This window comes from Archocentrus centrarchus, chromosome 10, assembly GCF_007364275.1.
Source record: "Archocentrus centrarchus isolate MPI-CPG fArcCen1 chromosome 10, fArcCen1, whole genome shotgun sequence".
NCBI classification, from domain to species: domain Eukaryota; kingdom Metazoa; phylum Chordata; class Actinopteri; order Cichliformes; family Cichlidae; genus Archocentrus; species Archocentrus centrarchus.
Genome location: NC_044355.1, coordinates 17,560,752 through 17,581,548, shown reverse-complemented (window position 1 = coordinate 17,581,548; position 20,797 = coordinate 17,560,752). Strand labels below are relative to the sequence as shown.

Here is a 20,797-nt window from a genome sequence, read left to right as displayed (position 1 = left end):
AGGAACTTATGTTTCCAACAGTTAACACATTCTGTAAAATCTGTTAAAAGATTGAATTGTCTATGTGTGGTCAAAGTTCCAACACCGGGAACATGGCCTTCAATTTTAGAGACTGTACCAGAACCACTGCTCCCTATGTGTCAATCTTATGTATTATCGTGGTTGTTATATCAACAACAATCAGCAGAAGATATAGTCATGGCATTGTCAGTGCATCTGTTTAGACCTAGGTTAAACTGTTCTTGGTTGAGTGAGCTGCCATATTTAAATTTACTTGATCAACATGAAAATGCAATAACAGCAATTCCGGATGCAATGGTGGTAAGACCTGAGAGAGCTGAAGATTGTTTTTGTTCTAATAATACTCACCAAGGACCTGGGATGTTTATGGGCATTTTGGACTGTACCAAATATATGATGGATTTTGGTGAGCATAAGCCTAAGAATGTAAAGGAGTTGTTTCAAGTGACTTTTAAGATACCATATCAAAAACAGAGTAAAACCGTGAGTGTGAAACATCAACTGTTGCCTGGTAATGTAACTATAGGAAATTTTTAAAATATCTGGTGGGTTTGTGGTGATAAAGCGTATATATTTCTGCCATATGGGTGGATAGGATGCTGTTATATGGCAACTTTGAAATTGCCATATGAGGTTTTCACTATACAGAGGGGTGAAGCACCCAATAAGAACCAATCCAATGAAATTTGGGGAAATAGGAGAAAAAGAGAACTTGCTCAATTTCATAACTTGGAATCTTACCATTGGAGAGTAAATCTGGGAGAAAAATGGGGTATAGGAATTTTTCCATGGTATGGTGTTGTGTTTTTGGCAGATCATATTGATAATATTACATATACTCTACAGGGTTTTGCGAATGAAACTATTAAAGGATTTGAACTTTTGTCAAACACGCAAAAAGTCACAGATTGACACTGTTGAAACATGATATGGCTCTTGATTATGTTCTGGCCAAACAAGGTGGCCTATGTGTGACTCTGAATTTAACAGGAGATGCTTGTTATATATTAATACCAGATAGTTCAGATAATATCACTGGTGTCATTGATGCATTGACACATATTAGAGATATCCATTTTGATCTTCCTTATTGTACTCTTAATATTTAGCCTTATTATACTCCTAAATATTTACTCTCATATTATTACTTTCCTTATTTCTTTACTGATGTTTATTATAACAGTGTGATGTTTTCCAAGGGGGGAAATGAGAGAAAAGTAAGATAAATTGGAAATGCAAAAATGGAAAATAGGAAATTTAACATTTATCTAAAAAAATTAATAAATAAATAAATAAATAAAATAAAATTTTTACATACAAACAAAAAAAATGTCACTTTGGAATATTTCAGTTAATTTTCCCAGTAATTATGCAAAGCACAGTCTATGTAGCGCTACTTATGCAAAATCTGTTGACAGACATGTAAGCTTATTTGCAGCACTCCTTCTTGAACTAATAGTCATGTCTTTTATAGTGAAAATATGGTAAAATCATCAATGATTTGACAACTAATTTAACTGAAAGAGTAAGACTTATATCAAAGCCAATAGTCATGTCTCAAATAGTGGAAATACCATGGAACTGCTATTTTTACTTTAAGTGCATATTCACTGACCTCATTACAATTAAAAGTGATTAAAAAAAGCAAAAACAAACAAGATCACTGCTAAAAAAAACTCAAAAGAAATAAAAGAAAACTGATCACTAAATTACCTCTTTTAACTTCCATTAAGATGTAAAAATGTACTTACTGCCTAAATAATGCCATTACTTGCTGATATATATGTTAGTATCAATAAAGTACCACATGAAAAAAAAAACCTGAGCAGCTTACCAAGAGAAACTCCCAGTAGCATCACCATCAATCCAAGCACAGCTTCCATGTCTCCTCACTGATTGGTTTGTTGACACAGCTGGCAGTTATCAGGGTACTTAAACAGCATGCACATGCATCCAACAGTTAACAGTCAGAAATGGCTTCTGTTCCAGACCAGCATCTTTCGAAAAGCTGGGTTCACTCTGTATATGGACAGATGAAAAAGGAAGTGAAATCAAAATATTCATCACTTAGCAGAAATAGAAGGAACGTCATGGAGCCTCTTCTCTTAGAGTTTTATTTTTACTTATTTTCTTGATGTAACTATGACAGAAACACACTGCAACTCTAACACTATCCTGATAGTGCTCCTATTCTGGATTTGGGAGACAGACACCCTGTTAGAATAGATAAATGTTTAACTGTTTTTCTATGTATCACAGTGTGTTCATCATAAACATGCACATGACCATCAGATTGTAAGCACAAAACGTACTCACACACACCCGGACCCTCCAGGTGAGGAAAGCAGGTAACGCCTGTTTCCTGACGTCACACACACATACACACACCCCCACACACTCATGTGAGGCTAAAATAAAAGAGCCGGCAGGAAGAAGGAAGTCAGACTCATTCGGACCCACACATGAGTGTTGGCTGACTGAGACTATCCCTGCAGGTTAAAAGATCAACTACGGGTTTCTGTGTCTTTCTTTATTCAACGGTGGTCCGAACCTAACACAGCATCTCTATTTTTAAGATTAGGCTTAAAACATTCCTTTTTGATAAAGTTTTAGTTAGGGCTGATCAAGTGACCCTGAAACATCCCTTGGTTATGATACAATAGGCCTAGGCTGCTGTCTTTCACTTCACTCACCTCTTTTCACTCTCTGTGTTTATGCACCACTCTCAGCCTGCCGTTAAAAACAGCCTTATACGTCATTTGCACAGCAGAAAGAAGAAAGTTTTAAAATAAAATTAATCAACCTCTAGCATTTGTACACGAAAGGGCGTGTGCATAATGCATTTGGTTTTCCCCAGCAAATTCAGATGAAATATGAAAATGTGGATTTTCTCAGATTTATGAAAATCTTTGGGGACTAAATGGCATTAGATGCCATGGGAAAGTCTTAAACATTAAATAAGGGTATGTGTAAGTTCAATAAGGAAGATCTGTAATCACTCATCTTCTTCCCCAGTGCTTGGCTGCAAGTTTATTCTTCACATCACCTCCATTTTCATATGCTGTCAAACTCCAAGCTGTTATAATTGCTCTAGTCCAATTATCTTTCTGCCTTTCATCTTCAAGCCAATCAGCCTCCACTGTGCGTACTTCAAGTCTCACCGCTTACCTGTCACTCTCCCTTGCAGACTCATTCGTGCAACCCACCTCCTCCCCATCTCCACGTTCCCCAAGTCATGCAGTGGTTCATCCAAGCCTCCATCTTTATCTTCACCACCGACAGCATCTAGTTGTCTCCTTATTGAAATGAAGCCTATAAGAAAACAGAAAATTGACTAAAATATACAAAGTTTTAAGGGTTAAAAATGTGCATGCAAGACATAAGTATGGATTAAAAAGAAAATTGAAATCGATAAATAAATTAAATATAGATTATAAAGAGAATTTATAAGTCATGGGGACTGTAGTACAATTCATGTAATGGGCTATAGGTTAAATAAGTTAAAAAAGCAGATGCCTCAGGCATTTTTGTGTGTTTTTTGTTTTTTTTTTAACTTTTATTTGTTTTGTGTTCTAATTGTGCTTTTTGGGCAGATTCAGTTATAATGTAATTGTACCCGTTACTATCCCAGGATATTACTCAAAGATGTCACTGGCTGGCGACAACACTCAGGAGGAAAGTAAAAACCTGCTTGGAGGCACAGCTGGAGGATAAACCCTGCAGTCCAGCTGTAAACAAGCCTGTGTTTCTGCCTCTTTGTTTTAATATACCCCCACCCACCCTCCTACCCCACCCCGCAAAGATCTGAAAAAAGTTTTAAACATGTGCCCATACAAATATGTATGGAAAGTCTACGAACATATACACAAGTCTCTAAAACTAACCATCAAAATTCTAAAAAGGAAAGTAAAACACACATCATATCGCACATACAAGACATTTCACATTTTAGTGGCGTTTACAGCACAGATTTGTGCTCTTATCAAAATTGCACAATCAGCATCAATTAGTGCACTTGTACACTTTGGATAAACGATATTTTTTAATCTTTTTGTCCTTGTATTTAAATGTCCCAAAATGTTTGCCCGAGGGCAGCAGTACAATCAGAAAGTGTCCGTGGTGGGACGAAGCTTTCAGGATGCTCTGGGCTTTTTTTAGGCAGCAGGACCTGTACAAATCTTCCAAGGAGAGAGCATGAAATGATCTGGAAGGTAGTGACGACCCTCTAGATTTCCTACACAGGAATTGATATTTTGCAGCAGTTTCTTCCTTTTCTGTGGCTTTCTCGCTTTCTGTCCCCTAGTTATTATGTGGTTATCAACACTAATTGTACTGTAGTTGTATGTACTGCATTTACATAATAAAATGTTTATTTTCAGCAACATCATTTCTTGTTAACAAATAAAATATTTTTTTCCACTTTGTGCAAACAGTATAATAAAGTAACTTTACCAGAGCAGATCAAAGACCAACCACACTTACAAGCAGGAAGAAGGAAAGGCCGGTTATCTTCAGCAGCTGAGGAAAATAGCAGAGCAGTCACTACAAGATGAAGTACAGTATTCATATGAATGAATGAGAAAACAGCAAATCACAAACATATTTATTATACTGATATAAAAAGTTACAAAAAATGTCATGTTTCACATAAAACCTCATTTAGAGCTCTTCAGGATATTTTTTTTAAATATTTCAAATATTTTGTTCTGATCCCATTTCCCTGTGCAAATTTTTTGTTCCAATTCTGTAGGTAACACAGATCCTGACTGAGATACATTGAAGTGCACTGTAAGGCCCTGTTCAGGAAATCTTTGCTTCACATAACAAAGAAAATGAAAAAAAGATCATTTAGTACCAATTTTAAAAGACCTGCCCCTGAATTTATTCATCAGCTTCGTTTTTTGTGCTTGACTCCATCCTGCCATGTTTTCTGCAGTTGGCTGTGGCAAACACTCCAACAAATGTGGTGAAATCTGGAAAGCCAGCGCAGAGCGTGATGTTCTTGTTGTTGTCCTGGAATCATGAATGCAGAACCTTCCCATCTTGAAGTGCTGTAATTCAGCCTGTTCATTCATGATCTTGTGGGCTTCCTCAAGTTGCTTCTTCAAGTGGGCAGTTCAGCATAGTCATGATCAAGGTGTGGAGGGGCTGTCTCGTCACTGGAAGAAGAAGGGAAAATAACATTAAGCAACATTTTTTACAGGAGAGCTCAAATTAAAGCAGTGATTAATCTTCAGTCTAATGTGGAGGTTGTCAAGGAAGTAATTACAGCCCTCACTTTATCAACATTGTTACCAGTTTTCACTCCAATGTGCTTGTATACTGTTTATGGCTTCCCGGTTTATGCAATTTCTAAATGTTTTAGCTTCTGATGACTCAGCAGGGAGCTTTCACACAACCTCCTCTACTTTACCCAGATGCAGTCATGCTCAGCCCACATGGCCCATCTTTACTGTCTGTGATCAGCTCCAGATAAGAAGGTGTGAACTCAGACCTGGCAGGATGTGGCTATAATTGTACAAAAGAAACACGAAAGCAGTTTCCAGTAGTTAATATATAAAGCTACTGATTCTTTAAAGTAATCTTTACAGTAAAACAGGTTCAAACATGAAGAAAATACTGTCCATATAAGGTATATTTATATTATATAATACATTTAAATAACTCATAAATATAACAAACCTCAGGTACATTTAATGATTGTTGTGCTACTCAGTGAATTGGCAGCAGCCCTGAGCACTCCTCAGTGTCGACTGTGACTCCAAATGGTCTCGGCCTAGTTCTCTCAGTTTTATTAGAATTAATTTGCAGTGCAGGTTTTGGTATTTGTGTCTTTAGATTTTGTATTAATGTCTCTAATCTACAAAATTGTTACAAAAACAACAAAACCATAGCATTTCAGTTATTTATTTATTTTATTTTATTAGTAATTTTTTAATTTCATTTTGTTTTTTAATAGGTTTTCCTTTGCCCCTGTCATTTGATTTATTTTTCTGGTGGCAGTTTGATTGAAGGGTGTGATAGTAGTGGTGAATCTATTTATTTATTTTTTAAGCCTGTCATGTCTGGCAGTTTTTGCAAGCAGAATGATGTACTAAATATATTTGCTTTTACAAGAACAGCTCTATAGGTTTTCTATAGGCTATTCTTGTTAATGTTTGTATTTACTATTTTTATATATATTTTTTTTTATGCCAGGCCTGACAGGCAATAAGGAAGGGGTAAGAAAAAGAGAGAAGTAGTGGGGAATTTTTTTTTTTTTTTTGACCTGTCATGTCTGGCAATTTTCGCAATCGGAATGATAATCCGAAGGCATTATTGTACCAAACATATTTGCTTTTACAAGACGTGCTCTATAATTATTTTCTGTAGGCTATTCTTGTTAATTGTATTTTTTTTTTTTTTATTTATTTTATTTTATTTATTCTTGCCAGATCTGACAGGCAGAGAAAGAAGAAGAGAGAGATGGAGAGGAAAAAGAGAAAAAGGGAAAAAAAGAAAAAAAAGGGGGACGGGCAGGAAAAAAAAATAGAAGAGCTACACATACTGTACATACATACACCTTCACACATATATATATATATATATATATATATATATATATATATATATATATATATATATACATATACACACACACATATATATATATATATATATATATATATACATACACACATATATATATATATATATATATATATATATATATATATATATATATATATATATATATATATATATATATATATATATATATACATATATATACATACACACATATATATATATATACACATATATATACATACATACACATACATACACATACCCATATACACATATATATATATATACACACACACACACACACACACACAGAGTCTTGCTGTACTTTGTAGTAATGTATATGTATTCCTCTGTCATGGAACGTACTCAATAATGAGGACAAGAAGCCGCAACCACCCTCCCACGGGATCTAGAGGCAGCCAGAGAAAGACCCAGGGGACATGGGTCATCCACAGCCCACCAGGAGCACAGAAGACCCGAGACCACACATTCCAATGGCAACTGCGCGCACACCAGAGAGGAGGAAGTCCCCAGACGGGGCCCCCACGGCCAACGGGCAAGAGCCCAGAGAGCCAGAGGCAATGAGCAGCCCGCCCCTCCGGCAGGCCGGCCCCCCCAGCACGAGCCAAGAATGCAGCCCCAGGCGCCCAGGAACCACCCGACACCCAGCAGAACCCCCCCCCCGACGTCAAAGAGGCCCAAGCCACCCCCAGGCCACAGCCGTCAAGGGAGCGGGCCAGAAACCACGCCAGGACACCCGACCATGCACCCCAGGACCCCCAGGCACCCACATCCCAGGGGCGGCCGTGACAATCCGTGGGGAGCAGCGGGGAGCGGTAGGCAGGGATAACTCCTGGCCTCCGCAACCGTGTCCCATAGGGGCCAAGGCTCAACAAGCCACAGACCCAGGACCAGCTGTCCACACGCACATACACGTCATATATTCATACACACACATACATGCCAGTCACACACCCATGCTCATATACACAGACCATACATGGACATTCAGTGTGGGCAAGCAGGCACCAGCACTGAGCCAGCAGCGCCCCAGAGAAGCAGCCAACCCAGCCCCGAACTACTAGTCAGTCCCTACCCCCGGCAGGGTGCACGAAACCCGGGTGTGGGAAGACCCGCCCACCCCCTCCTCCCACTCAAAATGTTTGGGATGATATGTTCGGTCTATGTGGGTGCATGTATGAATGAATGTACATGACGTATGAAAGCTATAGTGCTATTAAAATTGGGGGGACAGATGTAACATGCGCACTGGACAACAGCGCCCATCCACACCATCCCCCCAGGGCCCTCAATGTCTAAGATGTAGATAAAATTGAGGAGCAGGCAACAGCGAACAAATAAGTGGAGCCACTTCAGCGGCTCCCCCCACTAGCCACGGTGTGATACACCTGCCCCCCAAGGCCCTATGTGTACTATGACGTTCTGTGAGCTGTACGGTGTAATTAAAAAAAGGGGGGGTGGGACATCATGCAATGACCCCCCCCCGACCCTACGTGTGTGTTGTGTTGTTGATTGAATAGGAGGAGGGGAAGGGCCAGGATACATATGACCGGGAGTAGTGACTACCCCCGGAGGAAGAGAGCCAGCTAAATACTGGCTCATTGGACACCCAGGTTTCCTACACCCAACCGCAGGGCAGGGAAGGTAGGTCCAGGGCCTGCAGTGGCCACACCCCCAGGGCACCGCCGTGCCCAAGGCCAGCACCCACCACCCACACCGTAGACAGACACAAACATGCATACCTACACACACACACTTACACCCACACATATCTATACCCACACATACACACACACACACAAAAAGACGACAAGAAACAACACGCCCACACTCAAAAGACAACAACAACAAACATCCTATCCACACACATACACAAACACAGTGGTCCCAAGTCCAGGACCAACCAGTCCCCCGTGAGAACCGCTGCCCCCACACCTGAGCGCCCCACCCCCCCAGAGGACATGCGGGCACCCCAGCATCCCGGAATGCCGGCCAGACATCCCGACGTAGGCCAACCCACCCCACACGGCGGTGCGCCCAAGGGAGCGCAGACCCCTCCAGCACAGGAAGGGGCCCAGCCAGGAAACGGGCGGCCCCGGGCACCAGGGCCCCAGACTCACACCCTAACCCCCGCAGAGGGGGCCGGCCACCCAGCCCAGGGCTAGCCCTCACCACCACAGGCACCCCAGCCCCCAACCCAAAGGCCATAAGAGCATCCATCCAAGCCCCTCCACCAACCAGGGCCCGCACACAGACACCCCAAAACAGTAGCCACAGTCCTCCAGTCCGGGAACCATCAGACACCCGGGCCCCCCGGCCCGTCCCCAACCACCCGCCAGGCCCCAGAAGAGACGAGACTACAGCCAATCACCCCCACTAAATGATGGAATTGATCAGCGGGGACCAGAGATAGTCAAATTTGTCCAGTTGTTTTTTTGAGTTTGCAGACATTCTCGCTAGACTAATGTGATCAAAAAGTAAATTTCTATAGTGAGTAATACATAAATCAGTTTTTGATTTCCAATTCATGAGGATAGTTTTCTTAGCGATGCATAAGACAGTAAGAACTAAATGTGACATATTTGCTTCCATATCTAATTCACTTACATCACCTAAGATGCACAGTTTGGGTGAGGCTGGGATATTACAATTAAACCATGTGGATAAGTCTTCACATATCTTCTGCCAGAACCTTTGAACAGGCACGCAAGACTGTTGTGTTATGTAGCGTCATGCCACTCCACGCCACTAGGTGGCGCTGCTAATAAAATGAAAAATGGTAGGCAGAGTGAGAATGAGAATGTTTACATATACCTTACGGTACTGTGCTCCTTCGTTTTTAGGTTTGTGCCTGATGTGCTACATTGAATAAATGCACTGAGATATACAAGAACGTGCTTTACTTGTCACACTACTACAAATTGGCGACGAGGGATCCTGCGTGTTTTTTTTCTGCCGATGTTTTTTTTCTTCCTGCTGAATTAGCATGGCTGCTAACGTTCATCCACCACCGTTGTTTTTACCTTGCCCAGGAGAACCTGCTTTACCATTCAACATGTGGATGCGTATGTTCAGCAATTACTTGCTGGTAATTAATGCAACAGGGAATGCTTGGCCTGATGCCCGGAAGAGAGCGACATTATTACACTGCTTAGGAGCCGAAGGTCAACGAATTTTCTACTGCCTAACAAACACAGGTGACACTTTTTCTTCCGCTGTTGCTGCTTTGGAAAAACACTTCTCGCCTAAAGTCAACATTGTTGTAGAGCGGCATGCTTTCAGAAAGCGAACACAAGCACCACATGAGACAGTTGAGCAGTATGTGACTGCCTTACGTGACCTTGGTTCTAAATGTGACTTTGATGATAAGACAGAGGAAATGATCCGTGATCAGTTAGTCGAACACATTTCCAACTCCAGCATAAGAGAGAGACTTCTGCTCGAACCTGACCTGACATTAGATAAAGCTGTTACTCTCGCAGCACAAATGGAATCCGCAGCTTACCAAGCTAAAGCACTAACAGTTAACAGCAACAGACATGTCCAAGCCATACAATCTCGTTCATACTCAGCTACACAGCGTAATAAATCTGGTGTTCGACCTGTTAAGTCACCTTCTGCTACATCAACGCCTGCTAAAAGTTGCTTTAGGTGTGGTTCAAACAAACACCTTGCTAATGCTCGCCAGTGTCCAGCTGCTAAAGCTACATGTAACCTCTGCCAAAAAGTTGGTCACTTTGCTCGTGTCTGCTGCTCATCTAAGACAAGACAAGTTCGTGAAGTTCAGCTACCAGATCTAACTGTGCTATATTTGGGAGACACTTTGCATGCATCAAAAACCCTACAGTGTGACATTGAATTAAGCACGCCTACTTCACCTACCAAGACCCTTCGTCTCACTGTCGATACAGGCTCTGCAGTTTCCATACTGCCTCATCAAACCTACAAAGAACACTTCATTGGAACACCACTGTGCCCCCCTGACCTCCGCCTAGTTACTTATACAAAGAAAACAATCCCTGTACTAGGCTGCTTACAAGTTGAAGCAAGTAGAGGAATTACTACTACGCCAGCTACATTTTTTGTTGTAAAACAGGGAACTCCTCTTCTTGGCCGTGACTTGATGGAGACACTGCACATCTGCATCGCTGGAGGTGCTGTTCTTCCTCCATGCACTGCCCCTGCTGCTCCCGTGATGACAACAGATGGATCACCTACATCGCCCATCCCTGCTGCTCCTGATATAGGCTGTGTGAAATCCTTTGTTCATAAAGTAAAACTAGATCCTTCAGTTAAACCTGTACGGCAGAAGCTTAGACGCCTTCCTTTCGCAGTGAGAGCTCCAGTTGCAGCCGAACTGGACCGCCTCCTGAAAGCTGGAGTCATTGAACAAATCGATGCATCACCATGGGTTTCACCAATTGTGGTAACAGGACGTAAAACAGGAGGAATACGACTGTGTGCAGACCTCCGTGAACCAAACAAAGCTGTGATCACAGACTGCTATCCTCTGCCACATGTGGATGAGTTGTTTGTCAGTTTACAAGGTGCCACACTATTTTCTACGATTGACCTGGCCAATGCGTACTACCAGCTGCCTCTGCATGAAGATAGCAGAGATTTAACTGCATTCATTACACATGAAGGTCTCTTCAGATTCCGCAGAGTTCCTTATGGACTTGCCTCCGCGCCCTCAGCTTTTCAAAAAATGATGTCTGAGATTCTCCAAGGTCTTCCTGGTGTCCAGAATTACCTGGATGACCTCATCATCTACGGTAAAACTCCTGCTGAGCATGACAGCAACCTGAATGCAGTGCTTCACAAGCTCAAAACTGCTGGCCTGGTGCTAAATGAAAACAAATGCCACTACAGAAAGACATCTTTACGCTTTTTGGGTCATGTCATAACAGCAGATGGCATTCTCCCAGACAAAGAACACATTGATGCTGTTTTGAATGCTCCTCCACCCACTGATGCTGCTGCATTGAGGTCCTTCCTTGGGTTGGTGTCTTGGTATTCCAAGTTCTTGCCCAACTTTGCAACTATTGTGGCTCCAATGCGTTCTTGTGGAAGTGGAACAAGCAACTATGTATGGACCACTGAAGCACAGAAAAGCTTTGAAGAAATTAAGCAGCTTCTGGTGAACAGCCCTGCTCTTGCACTGTTTAATCCTAACCTACGCATCGTGATATCCACTGATGCCAGTGATTATGGACTGGGTGCTGTTTTTGCCCAAGTTCAGCCTGATGGAACAGAGAAGCCTGTGGCCTTTGCTTCCCGCACACTTTCTGCACCTGAACAAAAGTACTCTACTGTCGAGAAGGAAGCACTAGCATGCGTGTGGGCTACAGAGAAATGGAGAACATACTTATGGGGTCGACGCTTCACCCTTCGAACGGACCATCAAGCTCTGACCACACTTCTGAGCACAAAAGGAATGAACAGAGCTGGAATGCGCATTGCACGATGGTCTGCCCGCCTGTTGTGTTTTGACTATGATGTCGTTTACCGACCGGGTTCTCAGAACTACACAGCAGATTGCCTATCACGCCTGCCTCTGCCGGTGATTTCGGATCTGGTACCAGACGCTGATCCAGAAATGGTAGCTCAGATTTCTGCTACTCTGTCTGCTCTTTCTGTTACTGACTTTGATTCAGCTTGCTCCTCATGTCCTGAACTGACAGGTCTGCGTGTGCAAATGGAAAAAGGCTGGCCCGCCTCCATTAAATCAGTCAGTGATTCACTTGCTCCTTACTACAAGATCAGAGATGAACTCTCCACCTACAATGACTACATTCTCAGAGGTACGAGACTCATCGCACCACTTTCTGTCAGACATGCACTGATTACACTTGCACATGAAAGTCACCAAGGAATTGTGCGCACAAAACAGCGCTTGAGAGACCTCTACTGGTGGCCAAAAATGGACTCACAGGTTCAGGCTGCCATAACATCATGTGTCATGTGCCAGTCCAATGACAAAACTGCTCAGACACGCCCTGCCCCCCTTCAGCCTGTACAGCTGCCAGACGGGCCATGGAAAAAACTTGGACTTGACATTGTAGGACCGTTTGACACGGCTATTCCTTCCTGCAGATTTGCCATTACACTGACTGATTATTATTCTAAATGGCCTGAGCTTGCTTTCTCACACACTGTAACTACGAATGACGTTGTTCAATTCTTATCATCGGTTTTCAGTCGTCATGGCAACCCTGAGAACATTGTGACAGACAATGGCACTCAATTTACATCTGAAGCCTTTGCATCATTCCTCCAGAATAGAGGAATATCTCATTCCAGATAGGTGAGAGGGTGAGGATACGGAATCCACTGCACGTTCCAAAAGGTCACCCTAGGTTTACCCCTCCTGCAACTGTCAAAAAGATTAAAGGTAAACACACCTATATGCTGAGTGATGGAAGGAATTGGAATGCATCCCACCTTGCACGCTGTGCTCCAGTTGCTGAACAGGATCCTACTGCTACAGGACTGGAAAATGCCCAGCACGATTCATATCCTCTTCGGAAGCTTCCACGTGCAAAATATAAACCTAGTTGGCACAGAGATTTTGTCATGTCATAAACATTGTGTAGAAACATGTTGATAATTGTTACCTAAGATTATAGAATGGTTGAGAAAATGCTATTACCGCCGTTGGTTACAAAAGTCTTCGTTAAGTATTGACATGGGTTAATTTGTTCACTACAGGAGTAAAGTTGAGAGGACATTTCATTAAAATTACAGGATTACTTTTTGTTACTAGTACCTTTGATGTACAATGCTGTTGCTACAATGTGCAGATAATTTTCAAATGTATTTTCTTAATGGGTTAGCCTCTTTAGTCAATTCTGTTAAAGTATTCCTTGGGAGGAAATTCAAACCTTAAGAAGGGAGGAAATGTTGTGTTATGTAGCGTCATGCCACTCCACGCCACTAGGTGGCGCTGCTGATAAAATGAAAAATGGTAGGCAGAGTGAGAATGAGAATGTTTACATATACCTTACGGTACTGTGCTCCTTCGTTTTTAGGTTTGTGCCTGATGTGCTACATTGAATAAATGCACTGAGATATACAAGAACGTGCTTTACTTGTCACACTACTACAAAGACCATATAGCATGTATATAATTCTCAGCGTGCTCGCCTGAACAGTGGGTGCATATATTTGAGTGTCTGAGGCCCATTTGGAACATTTCGTTGTCCTGTATAGTGTATTCTATGCAGAGTTTTATATTGTATAAGTTGTAAATTTGGACTTTTAGACATTTTGAAGATGTTTAAACATATATGTGTCCAGAAGTTTTCATCTGGATTGATGGAAAGATCCCGCTCCCATTTTTCAGTTGGGAGGGAAATTGAATCATTAATTTTAAACAATAGCTTGTATATTTTTGATAGCAATTTAGGGGTACAGAGATTTAGAAATTCTGTTACCCATACAGGTATTTCCAAGTTCAGATCATTTAAATTAAATCTTGCCTGTATGATGGACCTCAGTTGCTGATATTCCAGAAATCTACTGCTGCTGATTCCATATTTTGATATAAGTTCTTGAAATGGAATAACGTTTCCATCTTGAATAATGTGCTCTATGTTATTTATACCCTTCTCATGCCATGACAGAAAATTCAGTATTTTCTTTTTCTGGCATATATCTGGATTGTTCCAAATGGGTGTCAGTTTACTTGGGATAAGTGAAGACTTAGTTATTTTTAAAAAGTAGTGGGGAATTTAATGGACACTATGCTAGTACCTGCAGTACTGCCTCTGGCTGTGGTTGGGTCTGTTGTTGGTGCAGTGATTGGTTCAATACACAGGGTGTTTTTATCTTCATACATCCAGCCTGCTAAATCTGCCCCATTGATTGAAGTGCAGTTAATGAAAATGAATCCTATGGTAAGATCAAACAAACAAATAATTTATGACATAATAACCATAAAAATGTAATTCATGCTCATTAGCTTTTCTTTATAATGTTCTCACTCACCACAGATAGAGCTACTCCGTTCTTTGAAAACATTACTGACATTGTTCCTGTAATGCTCCATTACTGGGAATGAGGGGAGATCTATTTTCTATGGTATTAACAAGAAAACTGTTCTTTCTCCTGTCAAGTACAATCAGTTTATTCTTTAACAGTTGGTATCTAAGTATTCCTGAAGCATCAGCTGGATGTCCATTGTTCCTCCCAAATCCCCAAAAAACTGAGTTCCATTCTGTCTGCCATCACAGTGAGTTTGCACACATTTAAAAATGTTTAAAAAGAAAAAAAATAATAATTGGGGCCTTTTCTACAAGAATAATAGCAAACAATGTAGCTGCAGCAACATCAACGGAATTCATATGAGGAATTATATTTGTTATGAAGTATTTTTATTCTGTAATACATATACTTAGCACTATATTATCTGTTGGATCACCCAGGGTTTTGCTACTATATGAACACCTAATATGAAATATTAGGGAGCTGGCATCTGGGCTCCACAATGCCCCCACCCTCTCGTCTCCGTCTGCGTCCCCTCCTGATCCTGACCCTACCCACCATACTGCTATCCCGGCTTTATATGTGCAATATGCTTTTTGCTGAGGTGTTTTTTGGAACCTCGTAAGGTGTTCTTTATGAACACAGTATGAGATGATTTTTTTGAACCTAACTATCCCAATGTATCTCTTTCTGTCTCTCTGCTAAAGGTAGCGCCGTTGAGAAACGGTTGCATGACCTCAGACATCTGTCCCCCCCTGTCTGTGTTATGTTTTCGTTTTGGATGGATGTTCTGTTAACTGCAATTTCCCCATTTGTGGGACTAATAAAGGCATTCTTGATTCTTGATTCTTGAAATATTTTAGTTTAGCTGGTATTTTTGATTAAATTGATATAAAATGAAAAACAATATCAAATTACTTTTAGTAGTGCTGCAGCCATAAATACACGATCGCTTAAAATTTTACCCTATTTGTTGCTTCAATAAGGTATCAAAATAAAAACATACATGGCATTATAACTTGCTTTATGCTTTTGTTACAGGCAGAGCCTTCCCCTTTAGGATTGCAGCCTTGTGGGGGATGTATTGCAGGTGGGAGGGGCCATGTGGTAGGCTTGGAGGGACCGCCCATGTGTTAGTTGTCCTCTGCGCTGCCCTGGGTTGTGTGTTGCGGGCTAGCGCAGGAGAGGGAAAGAAAAGTGTGTTCGGGGGCGGATGAAAAGAAATAAAGTTTTGTTGCTGAAATCGTGGGAGTTGCTGTCTTTCTACGCCTGGCGGAAGCTGACCCGCTGTGAAGAAGCAGGCTTGTTACCCACTACGAGCCGAGTGAAGAATACGCCAGGGGTCTCCTTACCACGGTTGGGAGCCGCGATCTGGTCGGGTAACACTGGGGGCTCTTGTCCGGGATTAAGCTCCGCAAAGGATGGCGAGAGAGAGAGTGCTCCGAACGAGAGAGAAAATGGCAGCACGTGAGGATGCCGAGCGCAACACCAAGGTAATGCACCTTAGCAGGAGTGCTAACCCATTTTTGCTGGAGCACACGGAGACTGCTAAAGTTAATATGGACTCACGTCTGTGTAGATTCTCAGTCATCCAGGTCATAGTAGTCTCTGGAGCTTGAAAAAGGCGACTGGACTTCTTTTTGTTTCTTGAAGACGTTTCACCTCTCATCCGAAAGGCTTCTTCAGTTCTCAACCAAAAGGTGGAGAGACCCAGGTATTTAAACCCCTATGGGCGTAGTCCCCTGGAGGTGGTTATGACCCTCTATTGATCATGTGCGTGAACACATGTGCCCAGGTGTGAAGGGGGCGTGGGTCATATTTAATCAGTGGTTTCAGTTGAAACCAATTTAGGACTCCGCTCCATTGTTTCCTGTGGCCTATTGAGGTCACTGGAACAAAGGTGTGAATGGGGGTTGAGACGTCTGGGAAGGGAGCTCAGGACAGCACCGTAAGCGGGGGAAAGTTGGTGACGTAATCCACCTCCTCTGTTCAATGATGGTTGTTCACAGTGGACATAGATGGCTTCTTTCACTCCTCTTTCAAACCATCTGTTTTCCCTGTCCAAAATGTGAACATTGGCATCCTCAAAAGAGTGCCCTTTTTCCTTCAGATGCAGATGTACTGCTGAATCTTGTCCTGTCGAGGTGGCTCTTCTATGTTGTGCCATTCGTTTGTGAAGAGGCTGTTTGGTTTCACCAATGTAGAGGTCCGAGCACTCTTCACTGCACTGAACAGCATACACTACATCGCTGATCTTGTGTTTGGCGGGTTTGTCCTTGGGATGAACCAGTTTTTGTCTTAGGGTGTGACTTGGTTTGAAGTATACTGAGATGTCATGCTTGGAGAAAATTCTTCTGAGTTTCTCTGACAAGCCTGACACATATGGGATGACAATGTTGTTCCTCTTGTCCTTCCTATTCTCTGTAGTTTGTGTTTGGCCTTCATTCCTGTGCATCTTAGCTGATTTGATGAAGGCCCAGTTGGGGTAACCGCATGTTTTGAGGGCTTTCTCAATGTGTGTGTGTTCCTTATGCTTCCCTTCTGCCTTAGAGGGAACACTTTCCGCACGGTGTTGTAGGGTCCTGATCACCCCAAGTTTGTGGGGTGATCAGGCCAAACACAAGATCAGCGATGTAGTGTATGCTGATCACTACAGAGTCCACGGCTGTGTGTGGATTATCGGCCCCTAAATGAGCGCACCATCAAAGACGCTTACCCCCTGCCACGCATCCAGGACACCCTGGATACGCTGTCCACAGCCAAGTACTTCAGTACACTGGACCTGACATCCGGGTACTGGCAAGTAGAACTGACCCCTAGAGCCCGCAAAGCAGCTGCCTTTTGTACTCGAAAGGGGCTATTCGAGTGGAACGTGATGCCCTTTGGGCTATGCAATGCGCCGGCCACGTTCCAGAGGTTAACCAGTCCTGGTTGGGCTGCAGTGGGAAACGTGCTTGGTATACCTCGATGACATTATTGTCTTGTGGCAGGATAGCAACCAGATGTTGGAGCGGCTTGAACAGGTCTTTGCTAGGCTATGCAAAGCCAACCTAAAGCTAAAACCTTCAAAGTGCTGCCTTTTCCGAGAGCAAGTCGCCTACTTGGGGCACATCATCTCGGCCGGGGGCATTGCTACTGACCCCCAGAAGGTTCAGCAAGTGATTGAATGGCCTGCACCTCGGAATGTCACAGAGGTGCGACAGTTTGTTGGCTTGGCTTCCTACTACCGCCGCTTTGTGGAGGACTTCGCCACAATAGCCAAGCCACTCCATGAACTCACTAAGATGTATGCACACTTCAAATGGACTGCTGAGTGCCAGGAAGCGTTTGAGGAATTAAAAAGGCGTCTTACAGTAGCACCCATTTTGGGCTACCCCCTGGACCAGGGCGAGTTTCTCCTCGATACGGATGCCAGTGACTGTGGGATCGGCGCAGTCCTCTCCCAAGTACAGGGAGGCGAGGAGAGGGTCCTGGCTTATGGGAGCAGGCGGCTGTCAGCCACCGAACAAAACTACTGCACGACCAGACGAGAGCTCCTGGCGGTTGTAGAGTTCACGTCCCATTTCAGACAGTATTTGTTGGGCAGGCCCTTCACGGTTCGCACTGATCATAGCAGCCTCCGCTGGTTAACTAGGCTGAGGGAGCCAGAGGGTCAGCTCGCCCGCTGGTTAGAGAAGCTGGCAGAGTACGACTTCAAAGTGTTGCATCGGCCTGGAAAAAGCCACCAAAATGCCGATGCACTTTCCAGGAGGCCATGCCGTACGTCGTGCACCTGCATGGCTCCAGATCCCAAATTCAACAGTAGCCAGTTCCAGCATAAAGGTGTGCAGTGCAACCTAATGGACCCCCCTACCGTCATTAACCCCCCAGGGCACCCTCGAGTGGGGGTAGTGGACCCTCAGGTCGGCAGTAGCGATGGTTCTGTAGGTCACCCAAGCATCCACCGGTTGAGTGAGTTGCCCCACTCAAAACCATTCAGTGGGTGGACCCCAGAGCAGCTTGCAGCTGCCCAAAGGGCTGACGCAGACATAGCCCCTGTGGTGGAATGGATGGAAAAGGGGGGGGGGGGGTCGGCCACCCTGGGCTGACGTAGCCGCTTGTGGACCCGCCACTAAAGCCTACTGGGCACAGTGGAAAAGACTGTATCTAAAAGATGGTGTGCTGGCGAGGAAGTTCCATTGCACTGAAGGCAAAGTATTCTACCCCCAGATCTTACTGCCTCACCCTTTTCGCCGCTCAGTGATGCAGCAGATGCACGATGGCCCAGTGGGTGGTCATTTTGGGGCAGAGAGGACTCTGGCGCGCCTGAAAAACAGATACTACTGGTATAACATGAAGGATGATGTGACACTATGGTGCCGCACTTGTACAAACTGTGCCGCAAAGGCACGGCCACTGAAAACCCCACATGCAGCGATGGGCACAGTGCGCGTTGGCGCCCCCATGGAGAGAATTGCAGTTGACCTAATGGGGCCACTAAATGAGACAGAGAGGCATAACCGTTTCATACTAGTGGTGCAGGACTATTTCAGCAAGTGGGTGGAGGCCTATGCAGTCCCTAACGAACAAGCATCCACGGTGGCAGAAAAGATTGTTTCAGAGTGGGTGTGTAGGTATGGGGCCCCCCAGTCATTGCACAGCGACCAGGGCACCAACTTTGAGTCGGCTGTTTTCCAGGGGATGTGTGCTTCTGGGGATCAAAAAGACACACACTACCCCGTTCCATCCACAGTCTGATGGCCAGGTGGAACGTTTCAATGCTACCCTCCAGAAAGCATTAGCCGCCACTGCAGAGCGTTGCCACTGGGACTGGGATATAATGATCCCGTATGCTGTCATGGCTTATCGGGCAACCAAACACAGTTCCACAGGGCTGACCCCTAACATGATGCTTTTCGGACGAGAGGTAACCGAGCCCCTTGACTTGGTTGCTGGTCTGCCACCCGACGATATGCACAACAACACTCTCCCACATTATGTGGTGCAGCTCAGGGAAAGGTTGGAACTTTCTCATCAGCTGGCACGGGAGGCCCTTGGGAAATCTAGTGAGCGTGCTAAGAGACAGTATGACAAGAACAGCTGCCAGGTGCAGTACCCAGTTGGTGCTGCTGCAGTGTGGTATCTGGTTAAAGGGACCAAGAGAGTGAGACACAGAGTCCGCAAGTTCCTACCTTCCTACGAGGGACCTTACTTTGTAATAGGCCAGTTGGATGATCTGGTCTACCGCATTAAAAAGGGACCAAGAACAAAGGCTAAAGTGGTTCATCATGATAGGCTTAAGCCTTATCACTCCAGGACTCTGCTGGACAATGGCTGGGTCTTCCAAGAACCCGATCTGACAGCAGCGGCTGAGGTACCTCCTCCAACGCCCGACGAGGATGACCCCGACACCGACCTCGGCCCCCTCAACCTGTGGGACACTCAGCCAACAGCCGATGGTCCTGATGCAGGAGTTTCCTCGGGAGCTGTTTCCCCACTACCTGCCCTGCAGCCTCCGCATGGATCCCTCCAGCCCGAAGTGGATGTGGCTGGTGGGCTGTGCCCAACTGCGAGACCAGACCGTCACCCCCCTCCAAGCACCACATCCCGTTGCAGGCCGCAGCGGAGATGGAGGGCACCTGACCGGTTTGGTGACTGGTTAATGGACCAAGGCTAATGCAGCCTAAAACTGAGTCAGGGTGTAGGCGGATCGCTGCCCTGCTCAGTCAAAAAAAAAAATAAATAATGTTGTAAACTGGTAAGCTTGACTGTTTTGTAAGGACTGTAAGGGTATAATTTCATGATTGCATTGTCCTGCTTAATTTGTTGTTTTGGTCGTGATTCACAGATACTGTGTAATGCCTTAGCTTAAAAAAAAAAAAAGAAGAAGAGAATAATAACAGTAATATTGGTTTAACGATATGTTCATACCCTCAAGGGAGGGACAAGAGTTCAGGTTATGCAGCCCTAGGGCGGTTCCATGCCCAGTGTGAGTCCCATTGTCGTTAGGCTGCCTGGTTGGGTGAATGGGATTGCCTATGTTTAGTTTGTTTTGTGTGTAAAACATGATTTGTTATGGACATTTAATTGCATCCCTTTCCAGAGTGGAGGATGTTTACACTCGTGTGGGAAGTTCAGTGCCTTCATCTTGAACCTGGACTATCCTCCACCAACGAATTACTTGTTTATGGACTGTGGGGAGGAGAGTGTTTTTCTTAGC

The 20,797-nt window shown here is 43.9% G+C and overlaps 1 protein-coding gene across 1 annotated transcript; it reads left to right on the top strand.

Annotated features, from left to right (window-relative positions):
• The first annotated feature begins 4,665 nt into the window (after positions 1–4,665).
• Positions 4,666–20,254, top strand: LOC115787179 (uncharacterized). Its single transcript, XM_030739757.1, has 7 exons — positions 4,666–5,501; positions 9,645–12,214; positions 12,297–12,416; positions 17,255–17,401; positions 17,589–18,549; positions 18,839–19,203; positions 19,331–20,254. The coding sequence occupies exons 2-7, from the start codon at positions 9,668–9,670 to the stop codon at positions 20,252–20,254; spliced, it is 5,064 nt and encodes a 1,687-aa protein (XP_030595617.1). The 5' UTR covers positions 4,666–5,501; positions 9,645–9,667.
• The last annotated feature ends 543 nt before the right edge of the window (positions 20,255–20,797 follow it).

Coding starts and splice junctions, on each gene's coding strand:
- LOC115787179 (XM_030739757.1), top strand. CDS start 9,668: ATGTGGATGCGTATGTTCAGCAATTACTTGCTGGTAATTAATGCAACA. Junction 12,215..12,296: donor CAGACGCTGATCCAGAAATG/GTAGCTCAGATT, acceptor CTGAACTGACAG/GTCTGCGTGTGCAAATGGAA. Junction 19,204..19,330: donor AAAAGATTGTTTCAGAGTGG/GTGTGTAGGTAT, acceptor TTCCATCCACAG/TCTGATGGCCAGGTGGAACG.